Genomic DNA, 14,399 nt, shown 5'->3' with positions numbered 1-14,399 from the left:
TCTTTTAAGAGAAATTCTAAGAAAACTGGCCAAACAATGATATTTACACTTTCATTTAAATACACAGAGCACTTGTTGTTACATAAAACTATATTTTGGTGGAACTTGCAAACAGTGCTTTGAAACAATATATATTATAAGAAGTGCTATAGAAATAAAAGTATTTTGCTAAATGACAGCGCTCTGTACTTTTGTATTTGGTGTTGTCTCATAAAAAACCTGAATAGCTGTATAAAACGTAAATATTGTTTGACTTTTTTTTACTTTTATTCTCTGTGACAAGTGATTGTTTGAGGTATATAACTGATTTATTACTGCTTTCAAAGGCACCAGATGGAGTGTTTCATTATGAATTTCATACGCATCACAAAGTGAGTTTGCATTTTTATATCCATTTGAATGTTTTTTCACCATTTCTATTTTTGGTCTGATAGACAAATAATTAAATTTAAATTTCCATGTGAATACAGACCTTTAGGCTGTATTGTTGTTGGCAAACATTGTTTAAGGCCATGTTAATTATTTTTTTAAACAGATAAAATTAATTTACATTTTGATGAAATATTTATTCCTCTGTAGAAAATTAAGGTTTGCTTGTTAGTTAGTTTTTTAAATAAACCATTCCCTCCACTTATAACTGTTCATAGTCCAAAAAAGTCTGCTCAATCTATGTATGTGTTGGCTTTGTGTAAGGAACAAGCCAAAAAATGTGCAATTTTTGTGTCTATAGCACCTCCACTTACAGATGAAATAACTGCTTTGAGTTTTGATCATTCCTCAAAGCTACCACATGGCTTTGGAAAACTTAAAAAAAGGTTTTTGTGTTGTCAAGAATATCTTTCCAGTCATTTCATTTACTACTACTTTATTTTTCCCACATGCATCCCTTCTATGCAGCATTATAGGATCATGCAGTGCTTCTGGACCCCTGTGTCTGTCTCTTCCTGCCTCATGAGTTTCTTGTGACATGTTTCACATTGCCTACGCTGTGACTGGGCTGAGTTTCAGCTGGGCCATAATGCTGAGTAATAGCAGGAAGAGCAGCGGGTCTTTAGGGCTTTCCACATTTATTTGATTCTCGCTGAGAACACTGCAAGTCAAGAGGTCACATTTATTTTCTCTGGGTACCATGGAGGTGACCTGCTTCCTTTAATAACAGTAAGAGCATCTCAGGCACTGCAGCACGACTCCCATTTCCTGTCATATCCGCTCACAAAATAGACATCTAAAAATTAGAACCGTTCTTTCCCTGTTCTGGGAAAGACTATAGTCGGTGAGCATTTGAGAGTCTTTTACCTGATTGTGATAGAAGATTTTCAAGATTGTGGTTTACACATGCACAATTTTGTTCGAATATATATGTTACAGCTAGACATACATAATATGGCTCGGTTAACATTACAGCTTATTCTAGCAAGAAACTGCCTATTTTTAAATGTGACCCTGGACCACAAAATTGCGGGGTACATTTGTAGCAATAGCCAAAAATAGATTGTATGGGTGATCGATTTTGCTTTTATTGCAAACATCAAGATATTAAGTAAAGATCTTGTTGTAAGAAGATACTTAGTAAATTTCCTACCCTATTTACATGCAAAATTTTTGATTAGTAATATGCATTGCTAAGAAGATGATTTTCTCAGTATTTAGATTTTTTTGCACATAGATTCCAGATTTTCTGATGGTTGAATTGATCAACAATCAATCCATACATCAGTGGAAAGCTTATTTATTCAGCTTTCAGATGATGCATAAATGTAATTTTAAATAAAATTTATGACCGTTTTGTGGTCCAGGGTCACAAATATAAACATAATTTAAAGCATCTAACTACTTAATTTTCAATTTTCTTGTGCGGTTTATCCAAAGTATCTGAATAAAAATATCAACTAGATTAATGCTGTATAAACTGTGTTATTAATAAACTGTGTTATTTTTCTAATAAACTGTGTTATTTTGGAATTTATATACTATTATAGTAATATATCAAATTGATTTTATATTTTATTTGTTATATTATTTATTTTATTTTTTTACAAATAGTTCTATATAGGTTTAAATCAATACTTCATTTTTGCTAATGTTACTGCTTATGTTGCCTATAGTTCACAAGAACAATATAACACTTTCCATCTAATATTTGTGTTTTATTTTATATCAGCTTTATTTTATTTACCAATTGTTTTGGTTTCAGTTAGCCATGACACCGGTGCCAAATACCACAATACCTTCAAGAAAGCATTTATTTCAAATCACGGTGCCAGAGTCTAAGCAAGTGAATAAAAACAGGCAAGATTGCAGAACTTATATATAGACCGTGATCAGAACTGAAGCCTTGTCCAAAAGTAAGCAATACAAACTATATAGACAATACTATATAAGAAAAATAGAGTGTTCATCTAAATTTAGTTGCATGCTGTGTACACACAGCACCTTGTAAACATGGCTTTTATATTTAAAAAAAAAAAAGCCCTTGCTTCAGGAAGTTACATAAAGCCAGGCAATCAGATAAGAGATTGCCAGATCAAACAAAAATTTGGTGCAAAATAAATATGCATCAGAAGGCCAGTGAACAGGTTTGAGACCTCTGTTTGCTTACTTTACCACAGTATACACAGCATTCATGAAATATTTAGGCTTGCAGTCGTAAGAAAAGCAATGTGTAGCTTTAGGTTAGTTATATTTAACCAAGGTCAAAGTTGAGCCTAAAAAATAGCTTGAGAGGATCTGGCCTAGATCTATTTAAGATGAATAGTGTCTCTCCATGCAAAGAAAAACTCACCTTTTTCTCCTCACCATCTGACACTAATTCATCTCCCAGCAAGGAGAGGATCTGGTCTTGATTAAAAGCAGGGGACTGTTAAATTTGACATTCATTTCAGGATTAATGTTAAGGTTAGGCTCAGTTTGCGCTTTCCCCTCTTCCACCCCCTATTAAGAACGTTTTCAAGCCACAATGTGAACAGTAAACACACGGCTTGGCTGAAAAACAGCTGTAATTGCTTAAATGCCTGCATGCCTACCACACCATCCTCAAAGAAGAGTGGAAAAGCATAGCACCTCGTTTTTTTTTTTTTTTTTTTGATGGGAAGGCCAATCATTCCATTCTAATGGAGTCTCCAGCCATATCTGCTGTTTACATTTTAGTATTGTCATCTGACGCAGTTTGTACTCGCGTTGGTTTGTCTTGGCAGGAAAGCAACTATCTATGTGAAGTTAAGTGAGGTGTCACTGGGCTAATGTGTGTTATTTTTAGCGTCTCTCTTATCCTTGATGGACTTTTTATCTGTCAAGCAAAAAGCTGGTAACTGAGTGTGTCATTGCGCTGTAATTTCATGCTTTAGTGGGTTGAGATCATACAGCAGCCCAGACGTCACCAAAGGCTGTTTATAAACTAACATGGCTGCTTGGCTGCTTCCAAAACAAATGAGTTTTCCCTCTTTCTAATATAATTCACCCTGATTGGTCCTTTAACGCTCCATTCGCACCTAAAATGGACATGTTCTTGAGAAGGTCAGGTAAAATTGTTTCACTGACGTACTTTGTGATTTTTATCCCATCCGGTTCAAGTATGTCTGTTTTTCTCACACAACTTCTGTTAAAACCTGAAGTTCGGAGCAGTGAGTTTTTTTGGCTACCTTATTAATTGCGTTTTGTGATTGCGATATACTGTACGTCTAATTTATTTTGACTTTCATAAAATGCTATAACTAAGGGTTTCCACCTTCATTGCGTATTTCGCAGCTTTCTCAAACAATTAGTTGTTAATATAAACTAAAATCAATGCTAAATTCTGTAATTTCATAGATTTGGAACAACATAAGTGTGTGTAAATAAAGATATTTCAGGGAAATAGTTTGGCTTTAATTGCAGATATTTACAGTAAATTTAAAAATATGTAATATAAACATCATTAAACAAATGAAAAAACATCTCAAAAAATTTACGTTTTGGCAGATGCATCTAAAACAAGGTTGTGATGGATAGAAGTGCAGTCATTCAGTGTATTGTACCACTGTGCGCCTGGGATTGTGCCTTGTTTTTAGTTTGAATTGAGTTGTATATGGTATATACTTTGACTCAGATCAAGGGGATGCTTTCATTTTGGTCCACAAATTTGTTTTTAAAACATTAAGTTAGTAAAAATGTTAATTGACATTGTGTATGTACTGAGGTCTGAGCTTCACAGCGATCATGACTTGCAACATTAGTCTCATGACATTTATACCAAGCAAGTACCAGATGGTATCAATGTTCATTTCCACCACTTTAAATGAGGGCACTTAAAGCCAACTGCTGTTGCTGTTTTTAAATGATGTGTTTCAAAGTGGTGGTAAATAAAGAGCAGACCTGTCAATTTGCTAATGTTCAATTTTATAGTCTCCAGATATGTGTGTGTGTGTGTGTGTGTGTGTGTGTGTGTGTGATTAATCTACCATGAACGGAAAAAAATACTATGCATCAAAGTGTTTTTTTTAGGAAAATTTTAAATATATCATTCCACGGATCCTTTTATGATTAGATAAAGTAATATTTTTAGAAAGCCAGTGGCAAAATATTCCACTGCACATAACCCTTCATCCTCCTCCCTTCATCTTTGTATCCATATTTGTAAAGGAATGTGATTTATTTCCACTACAAATACTTAGCTTTGAAATGTCTGCTGAGGGCTCTCAAAAATGAGCATAACACCATGTAACCCATGGCAATAAAGTACAATAAAACTTAAGCTATTGTTACCTAAATCACCTTTATTTAAAATATTAAGTTTGTTTTACTTATTAATTTGGGTTACACTTTATTTTGATCCACTTTAGACATTCTACCATAAGTAACTCTCAATAATTCTCAATAACTTGCAACTGCATGTCTACTAAATCTCAGAGTAGACTGTTAGGGTAGGTTTAGGTTTAGGTTAGGTTTAGTATGTTGTGGGCCCATCAAAATAAAGTGTTAGAAGTTATTAAGCAGATAGTCCACTAATACTCTAATGACAGCAAAGTTACTTACTGTTAGTAAAAAAAATATTATAATAAAGTGTTACCTTAATTTGCATATTAGACCTCATATGCTCAAGGCAGAAAGTGATGCCCATAAGTGCTTCTGAGGGTTTATGTTTAAACACATTCCAAGGATGTGATTCAGATGTTGTACTGTATATTTTTGGTGTTTACTAATGCAGAAGCCCCTATTATCGTTGATTATTATGGTGATTTGATTAAATTCCTAACTGTATATATTAAACTTTGGCTTGTAACTCATCCTGCACTGTTTGTACGAAGAGTATTTGGAGAAATAAACCTGGTCTGAATTGTAAACAAACCTGAATGTCCTTTACAGTGCACCACTGAAACTTCATTTCGTATGTGCAAAGCCATTTCTCACAATAAAAAAATGCTAAAAAGACCAGCATGATGCTGGATGACCAAGGGAGTCTAATTAAGCTAGTTAAGATGCCTGATAGGGACACCAGCATCCAAAACTCGACATATGCCGGTGACCAGCAGTGCTGTGACGGTAGTAAATGATCTCATTTCAAGGTGCAGTGGATCAGACGAACGTGCTTTGATCCGCATTTCACACGCCATCAAGTTCTTGTTCTATAATTAGCACTGGACACACTTGACATCTTGTAAAACTTCACGGAAGTGCTGAGTCAGAAACCTGAAGGACAGAAAATGTGCACATATGCAGCGCAACTCTCTCATGGACTCATCTTGTGTCACCTGTCATTGCTGAGTCATTCAGAACGGGCCAAGCTGTCAGTGCTGATACACACCTCACGTCCTGACACACAGTGGACACGACATATCCACAGCTGCCATCTCTAGGGACGCTCACTCTTGGCTCAGAGATGAAGGAATATGCTGGAGGTTTCTCACAGATTGTGACAGGATACAAGGTGTTTGGAGAATCGACGCCGTGGAAGAAAACTGCCTCAGCTACCCATCTGTCTCTGCAGGAGAGTAGCGAGCGGCTCTAATCTTTCATCTTCCCCCGTCTCTGGACATTTTTATCGAGCGCATTCACTTTTTCCTAATGCAAAAAGTGTCACATTTTGATTCTGTGTATTGTGAAGCACTCAGCAAAATCTCTGGTGACTGACAGTGAAGAGTAATTTATAGAAGATTTTTTGATCAAATGAAACAAATCGTACGCTTCTCAGAAGATGCTTCCCTTAAGGCAGCAGTCTTGAACTCGAGTTAACTGGAAAGGTTTTGTTTTTTTTTCACCCGGCCACTCCATCTCGGACTTGGCGCACACACAGGTTGCCAGATTGACAACACCAACAGGAACAAGCGAATGAATAAAATTAAATGGCAACCCGGTGGGCTGTAATGGCCCACTGGCAGTGGCAGGTTACACAGTCTAAAACAAAGACACGGAATGCACATTATAATGCACATTATATATATATATATATATATATATATATATATATATATATATATATATATATATATATATATATAAATAAATAATTTGCAGGCTGAATTTTAGTTATAAACTATTTACACTTCAGGGGTTAAATTACTATTTGAAGACTCAATATGGTATTCAGACCAGGAACTTCTCGCATAGTTTACATGACAGTGATTTTTTACAATCTCCACCTAATCTTGATTTCTGATACAAACAAAGCATGTCGTTTGGACCTCACCTAATTTTAAATATCTACTTTCCTGTGTTATGTGTTTTACATTGTAGATTATTGGGTGTCGTCATTTTGAAGTGTTTCACCAGCGGTTGGCTAGAATTTAAGGGCATATTTGAGGGTTTCATGTTGAATACCTATTTTTGGTGTACACATTGGCCTCACTTCCAAGTGCTTATGTGCTATGCCTTTAAAAGGCAAAGCAAACCCAACACTGAGACGTTAGCCGTATTTAACAGGTTTCTGAAAATAATGCAATTAAAAACCTCACTAAGTTGAGCAATCAAATCAGGAATGTGATAGCCTACGCACATTTGATGACGTTTTTTTTTTTTGGAAAATACTAATCAGTCTAAGGTGTTTCTATTCCAGTAATCCTGTTTCAGATGCTACTTTGAAAGAGAGTTTCATAACAGTGTGGTTTTACTTATTAAATAAGCCTTCCTTTAAAGCACTTTTTCCTATTCCAGTTAAATTCATTTGTTAACATTGAAACCTGTTTTAAAACACAAACTTGTTATTTATTTAGTTAAAAATTAAGTCTTCAGAGGTCTTCTAAAGCACTGAAAACTAATGAGAAATCATTATGTCACTACAAAAACAGTCCACCCAAAAAGTTTTATCATCACAACCAAAAATGTTATCATCACTTACCCTCATTCTGTTCTAAATCTGTGACTGTGTGAGGGTTCCTCATTTTGAAGTTATACTTATTTGACTTAATGTATATTGCATTTAGTTCAGTTCTATCTTTCTATAGGAATTAAAACCATGACCAGGTCATGATAGTGCCTAGCAGGTAACGCTCTACTGTTTGAAGTTTGAAGTGATTTGAAGTTTGAAGTTTGAAGTGATATTATGACAGAATTGTCATTCTGGGGCGAACAATCGTTTTATATCTGCATGGTGAATGTTATAAAGGAGGTAAATACATGTGATTTGGAAAAGTCCTCTCTTTAACAGATAAGGCTGAGAAGGGTACCAAGACCCAGCAGGACCGGATACTGAATTGAGAGACAAGCTGCAGATATAATAGCTTTCATCAGTTCTTCCCTTGCACAGGAAATTAATATTAAATGTCATAACAGACTCAGCAAATCTGTCTCTTCAAAACGATCCAGTTCTGGCTGAGCTGATTAGATGTTCTGTGAGGCATGCCTATAGTCCAAAGACTGCCATGTCCCATGAAGAATACAATGACGTTCATCCTGTCAGCGATATGCTGACATTATTTGCAATTATTCTCTCATGGCCCTGATAAGATTGATATTGGTGGAACAGATCTTGCTTGTTTCTGGCACATTAAAAAAGCATTCCTGCTCAACTCTCTTTGTCCTCCGTGAAGTCATATGAATTATTCATGCTTTGACATTTGCCAGTGGACAGAATTGAAATATTTATCCCTTGTTCATTTACCTTGTTTATTTTTTGTCTTTCAGGAAATGTTCGAAGCGCTCTTTCTTGCATACGATGAGGGTGTGACGTTTCAGCAGTTTAAGAGCTTCCGACGTGTACGAATCAATTTCAGTAACCCCAAAGCAGCAGCCAGCGCTAGAATAGAGCTACACGAGACACCTTTCAGAGGAAAGAAACTTAAACTCTACTTTGCCCAGGTAAGAAGTTACCCTTCAGTTACACAAAATTTCTATAATCTCTGTATTTCTATAGTGCTTCTGCCTGATTAGATCTAAGTGTGTAATTTCTCTGCACCAAATGGAATCACAAATTACTGAAAGAGACAAAAAAATTCATACTGTAATGCTTTTTTTAAATTAACAGAACGAGCTATGAAAAAATACTAAGTCAACAGGGAGTTCTTTTTTTACATTTGATCATACATCATGCATATCGTAATCCTTCTGTAAATCATGTCAGGATCTCTAACCCTACTCAGTGAGCGGGAAATGAAGTCATATTCTGGATTAGACAACTCCAGTAGGGCAGAATTCACTGGCTGGAGCAGACAGCTCTGAAATAGATGCATTCTGATAGCTGGTATTAGCCGCTTAACAGAGTAACACTCAAATCAGACTGACGTGGCTGTTGAAAAACGAGGGTTCAAAAGAAGGACATCTTGAAGACATGAGTGCAGTGTATTGCAGTGAGATTTGCCGTTTAAAACTGAGCTGAGAAGCATAAAATAGAACTACAGTTTAAAGGATGCATAATAAAAATGCTTTTACATTCAAAGGCATTCATTTTACACATTTTTAGAAATCCTTTTCTAAAAGTTATTTTAAAAAAAAGTATGGATAGAACAATAGGACGATAGATAGTTAGAACGATGGATAGAACAAACGATAGATAGAACAAACGATAGATAGATAGATAGATAGATAGATAGATAGATAGATAGACAGACAGACAGACAGACAGACAGACAGACAGACAGACAGATAGATAGATAGATAGATAGATAGATAGATAGATAGATAGATAGATAGATATGAAATTATTTAGATTATTTCCATAAATTAGATATATCCTAATGACTGCTATTGACTATTTGGGATCTAGATCTAGATTGATCCCAACATCAAGTGTTCCAGTCAGGTCTTTGTATGGCTACATCCTGGATTAACACACTCTCTGGCTCTCAGGTGCAGAATCCAGCATCCGAAGGAGACAATTTGCACCTGGCTCCTCCCCAGCCTTCCAAACAGTTCCTCATCTCCCCTCCTGGCTCACCTCCAGTTGGCTGGCAACAGATTGACGAGGCCACACCAGTTATAAACTACGACCTGCTTTATGCAGTTGCCAAGCTTGGCCCAGGTCAGTTACAACTCACCAGTCTTATCTCTCAAACTTTGGCTTTTGGCACCATTATCCTGGTCCATCGTGCACTGGTATGAACTGTCATACCCTCACCAGAACTCTGAAGTTCAGGCTTATGTGCCGGGACGTCACGTAGCATGCTACAAATCCGTATCCTCTCAAATCAAGCACATCCATTACTCACTCGGTTAGCCATTGTCTTGAATTGTCCTCTTCACTGCAGTGCAGGTGATTACGTCCACCATCCTGCTCCTAATCAATGCGTGTTCTTCTTCGGATGACCTTCAGGGGTGTGTGTGTGTGTGTGTGTGTGTGTGCGGGCGGCTACCACTGTGCCCTGATGAGCATTTACTGTAGTCAGTGCTTCTGAGGCTGTAATGTGTTTTGATTAAAGCTGCCGTGTAGATGCTTCTGTTTATCTGGGTGTTTGACAGTGCAGACGGGGGGCTATGTTTGGTATGGACCACACACACTTTCATACAGTGGGTCTGTGAGTGCCCTGGACCTCATGGGAACAGCTCAGCCATCTGGGAGTAAATAAGCACATCACAAAGCACCACTGGGTGACCTTTTCAGTGATTCTTGGTATCTCCAGTTCCCAATTAACAGGTTTTTTATAGCATCATGTATTAAATTACAGTTGATGACAGTTCTTCCATAACATTATATAACTCTGCAGTTAGGTTAGCCATAAATCATTGTTGTCTTTGTCTTTCTATTGTCCACCACTATAAAAAAAAAACAACTACTTTTGTTACTGTGGTAGCAGATGATAGTTTTATGATACGGCCATCTGATAAGCTAAGCAATATATAAAAGACTTTTTAAAAACCTTCTTTATGTTAACATGGATTGTAAATATGAGCTAACAAATATTTCTAAAGGATTTATCAATCTTACTTTTGCACATGCTACACTGTTAAAGTGACAACGTAATTATTTTTAAATAATGTTTTTGCAGCAAAAATAAACTAAAAAACTAAAAGGTTTTCTTTAAATGCATCTTCAATTTATGGACCTTGTAATAAAAGTAGCATTAGATCTTTTCTTCTGTATTTATGCTAACAATAAGACTTTTTTTGCTTTATAGTTTGTATCTTGAATGTCTTGATGCCTATTTTGTATGGCATATATTTCAATCTTTATGACTTGTTTATACCTGCCAGACAAAATTATGTACACAATTACATTACAACAATTAAATGCCTAAATATATCTAAATAGCAATATTATTCATGATACTGATTTCGTGAAATTATTTCTCAGTTGAGACTATTATTAATTATAAATGAAAATGTGTCCTTTTATTATTTATCAAGACAAAATGCTCTACTTCTCTTTGTAAAATTGATGTCATATAAACAACCATGAAGAGAGGTTTTGCCTGAGCTCTTTCTATTTAAAATTAGAGGCAAGCACTGCATTTTAATCATAATCTAAACAATGATAACCTGCACATGAGCAGTTTTTGATTTATATTAGATTGTATCATTTCTAAATCTGAAGCAAAAACAGATTGTTCGGAATTGAACTAGATAAAAACATCTTCGTGAAAAAAAAACAGCAGACCAGCTGCTTGAAAGTGCAAGTTCACTCTCTGACAGCAGCAATACATTGTGTTTCCTTGGTTACTGCTGTCAACAAAGCAGTGCTGCATTTATAAATAGGTAAATACCATCTAAACAGGAACTTACCAAAACTTCCATTAGTATAAACCTACATCCCCAGTTGTATCGTGATATTTAACATTTGCCGATTTACTCGAGTCATCACATATTTCTATCAATTTTCAACCTGCTCAGCGTGCATCGTTACGTCCCTAGCTAAGACGGAAGAGGCCAGAGAGAGAGCTTTCCGCAGACTTGCTCTTAAAATATCAGTCATGTATAATGCATCAGCACAGCCCGATCTGCCATCATTGACTCTTTCCTCATGAATATCATTCTTCTCCATCAAAGCTGTATCAACAGGCCCATGCCAGTGACCTTGTATAAACGACTCAGACTGAATTTCTGCTCTCTGCCGATTTCCAATAATACACAATCTCAGATTGCACTGAATCTGTGAGCCTTTATCCGAAGGACTGGATTTTTCCAAATTCAAGCCAAACACATTGTTATTGTCGGTTACTTTCACAGCTGGTTTAGACAAAACAATCTATCTGAGACTCTTTTTTTTTACCCGCAAGAGTGCCTTGCGTTTTCTCATAATGCATCTAAATTTGTCTGTATTATATCACTCAGCCTGATCCATCTGCTGCCCTGGCAAACTCTGTCATTGTCTTGTGTTCCCATCTAAACAGCTGCTCGGCACATTCGGCCCATCTTGCCTCATTTTGCAATCGAGCAGCTTTAGAGCATGTCGAGCACGTGAGTATATGACAGGGAAACCAGGCCTAAAAGCTCTGGTTGGCAGTGCATCACTTATGGAACCAGGTCAATATTGAATGTCACCCTCTGTTTGTTTGGTCTATTTTTAGCTGACAGTGTAAAAGGCGTTTGGGGATTATAGAGTAGGAACATTTGAATTATGCAACAGGGCTTGGCATTATGGACTCTCAGCCATCAAGCCCCCAAGGGATCAATTTCAAAATCCTGTGAAAACATCCTGCTGAATTCTAAATCTCTCTCTGTCTGGCTCTCTCTAACTTAGTACGAAGAATGTTTAAGCGATGATTTAACCTATATTATTTATGTAATGGAGTTAAGTGATGTGAAAACAAATTATGAGTCATTGCTCATCAGAGTGTTATAACGCTAACTCTGTTGTTCAGACAAATACTTTGCATAGTTAAAAGCCTTTACAGCTGTGATTATATGAGTCACTGTGAGATGCAAGGCTAACATGCAGATGGCACAACCAGATCTGTGGTGAGATGAGAACACATTGTTTTTTTAGTCTAGGTCAGATATCAGCTGGACAAATACGGCTAATTTGTACTTTGAAATTCCCAGGTTCACCACCAACTTAAAACGTAAGAAAAAACATATGAACTTTTTTTTACTTGTCCCGTAGTAAAAGCAAAACAAAATCTATGTAGTTAAAAATTGGCACCAAAAAATACAATTATGTATTGTTTAATTAAAATAATTTAAAATTGAATTTCTTATTTATTATGAATAAATAGTTTTTAATGATTTTATAATTAATTTAATTCAAACATGACTCAATAACCAGCAAAACCTTAAAAGCTTGATTTAGCTCACCATACCACAACATGCTTGATGGAAAAAGCTTGCATATCATGCTGTTTTACATCACAGTGACACATACAGCACTTAATACTACACACAGATATATAAACATACACAGCAGTGCTAGATTTGTATCAAGTGGCCATATCCCCTCAATGGCTGCTGGGAGGTTGTGTAAGAGAGCCATTCAGAGTTGTATAATCCCAGACCGAGACACTGAAGCTGCTTCACTCCTCTGGTGGTTTCACAGCCTGTTCTCAGGTCAGTCAACTAGGAGTGTTTACACATGTTTAGGGTGAAATGAGAAGCCACATACTGGCACTAGAAAGAATGGTTTTCAATTTGTTTATTTGTTAATCTCCGTTTATTACATAATGCTTATAAAATGCTTGTGTTTGTGATGAATTTTGTGCTAATGGAAACCACCTCTTTCATTTGCTGAGTAGAAATGGATTTCAGGACATTACAGGACAATACCAGTGCTAAACAATGTTAAGAAATTCAAATCTGTTGATTTGTTGACTGATAATTACAATAAACAACATTTACTTGTCACATTAGATTCAAAATTTGTAAAATGAAATCAATAGCAAAAACAATTGTCTGAGGGTAAAACATTACACTAAGTTTATGTATGCTTGCATGACATCAATCTGAACTGAATTACAGGATGAGAGATCACACTCCAGAGATCAAGCTGGCATCTTGAGACATTTAACAATTAATGCTCTGCTTTAAGTCCTTAAGCTACTAAATTTAATGTCAATTAACTGTTAATTTAGAGAACACTACATTATTGTTATTGATTATCACTTAATTGCCTGACAGAGGAATCTAATCGAAGAAAGAGAAGCAATAAACCAAGTTAAACAAGGCCTTATGTTGCTACAGTAGACACAGCAGGAAAGTCTAGATGTATGTTATAATATTTTGTTTTAAAATGGAGATGAAATATTTTAATCTAATGACTTAAAGTGTATCTTTCACTAAATAATAGAAAAACAAGGAATTAACACATATTTTGTTTGCTAAAACTTATAAATACAAGAAAAACGCAACACAGGGACTTCCCTGAACATTTTGAATTTCAGATTTCTGAACATTTCAAACTTGGTGAAGTTTAAACCAGACATGCAAGATGGAAAGCATGCTTGCCGAATGATTCAAGTCTTTGGTGAACTAAATAATCAGATGAAAAACTTCATCATTTTAGTATTCATTTTACATAGCAGTCCATTTGACCGAGACCAAGTGCTTGTATAAGAGTTGTGAAACAAGACCTATTTTGCCCCTTCAGTGAATTGCAGCCTAAATTAATCTGTGATGCGCTTTGTGCTCTGACGTTTCATTGCCTTAAACTTTTAGCTTTGACCTTGTCTGCCCATGATGGGCTTCAGTCACAAAGCCAGCGCATGTTAATAGCAATTGAAGGCAATTAGGGAACAGAGGAGACGGTACAAACTAGTGAGCAATCAACAGCACTCAAGTGGAACCATGTGGCAAGCTAAACAAACAGCCCATTCAGCCCAGGCACCTCGACTGCGTTAGACTGCTGTCGGATGGCAATAATGATTGTGGTTCTTGTGGAAGGAAGCTTTTTTCCATTGTTAAGCGTGTGTTTCCATACACACGTTTGTGTCAGAGAGGCTGCGTTTCCACACGGCTCGCACTGAAATTGTACAGTACAACAATACACGTACACACTCACGCTCATTAAAGCAAAGCGCTTTTGTTGTTCCCTGCTCTGTTTACAAGGCGCATACCCAGCCGCTTCA

At 36.2% G+C, this 14,399-nt stretch overlaps 1 protein-coding gene across 2 annotated transcripts in view; it reads left to right on the top strand.

Annotated features, from left to right (window-relative positions):
• Window positions 1-14,399, top strand: part of rcan2 (regulator of calcineurin 2) — a 56,274-nt gene that overhangs the window by 35,622 nt on the left and 6,253 nt on the right. For both annotated transcript variants that reach the window (XM_043219894.1, XM_043219895.1), the window contains 2 exons: window positions 8,095-8,268; window positions 9,256-9,427. In XM_043219894.1, coding sequence (XP_043075829.1) covers window positions 8,095-8,268; window positions 9,256-9,427 — 346 coding nt within the window. The remainder of the gene's footprint in view (window positions 1-8,094; window positions 8,269-9,255; window positions 9,428-14,399) is intronic.

Source organism: Puntigrus tetrazona, chromosome 20 (assembly GCF_018831695.1).
Source record: "Puntigrus tetrazona isolate hp1 chromosome 20, ASM1883169v1, whole genome shotgun sequence".
Lineage (NCBI taxonomy): Eukaryota > Metazoa > Chordata > Actinopteri > Cypriniformes > Cyprinidae > Puntigrus > Puntigrus tetrazona.
This window is presented reverse-complemented; position numbering and strand designations above follow the sequence as displayed.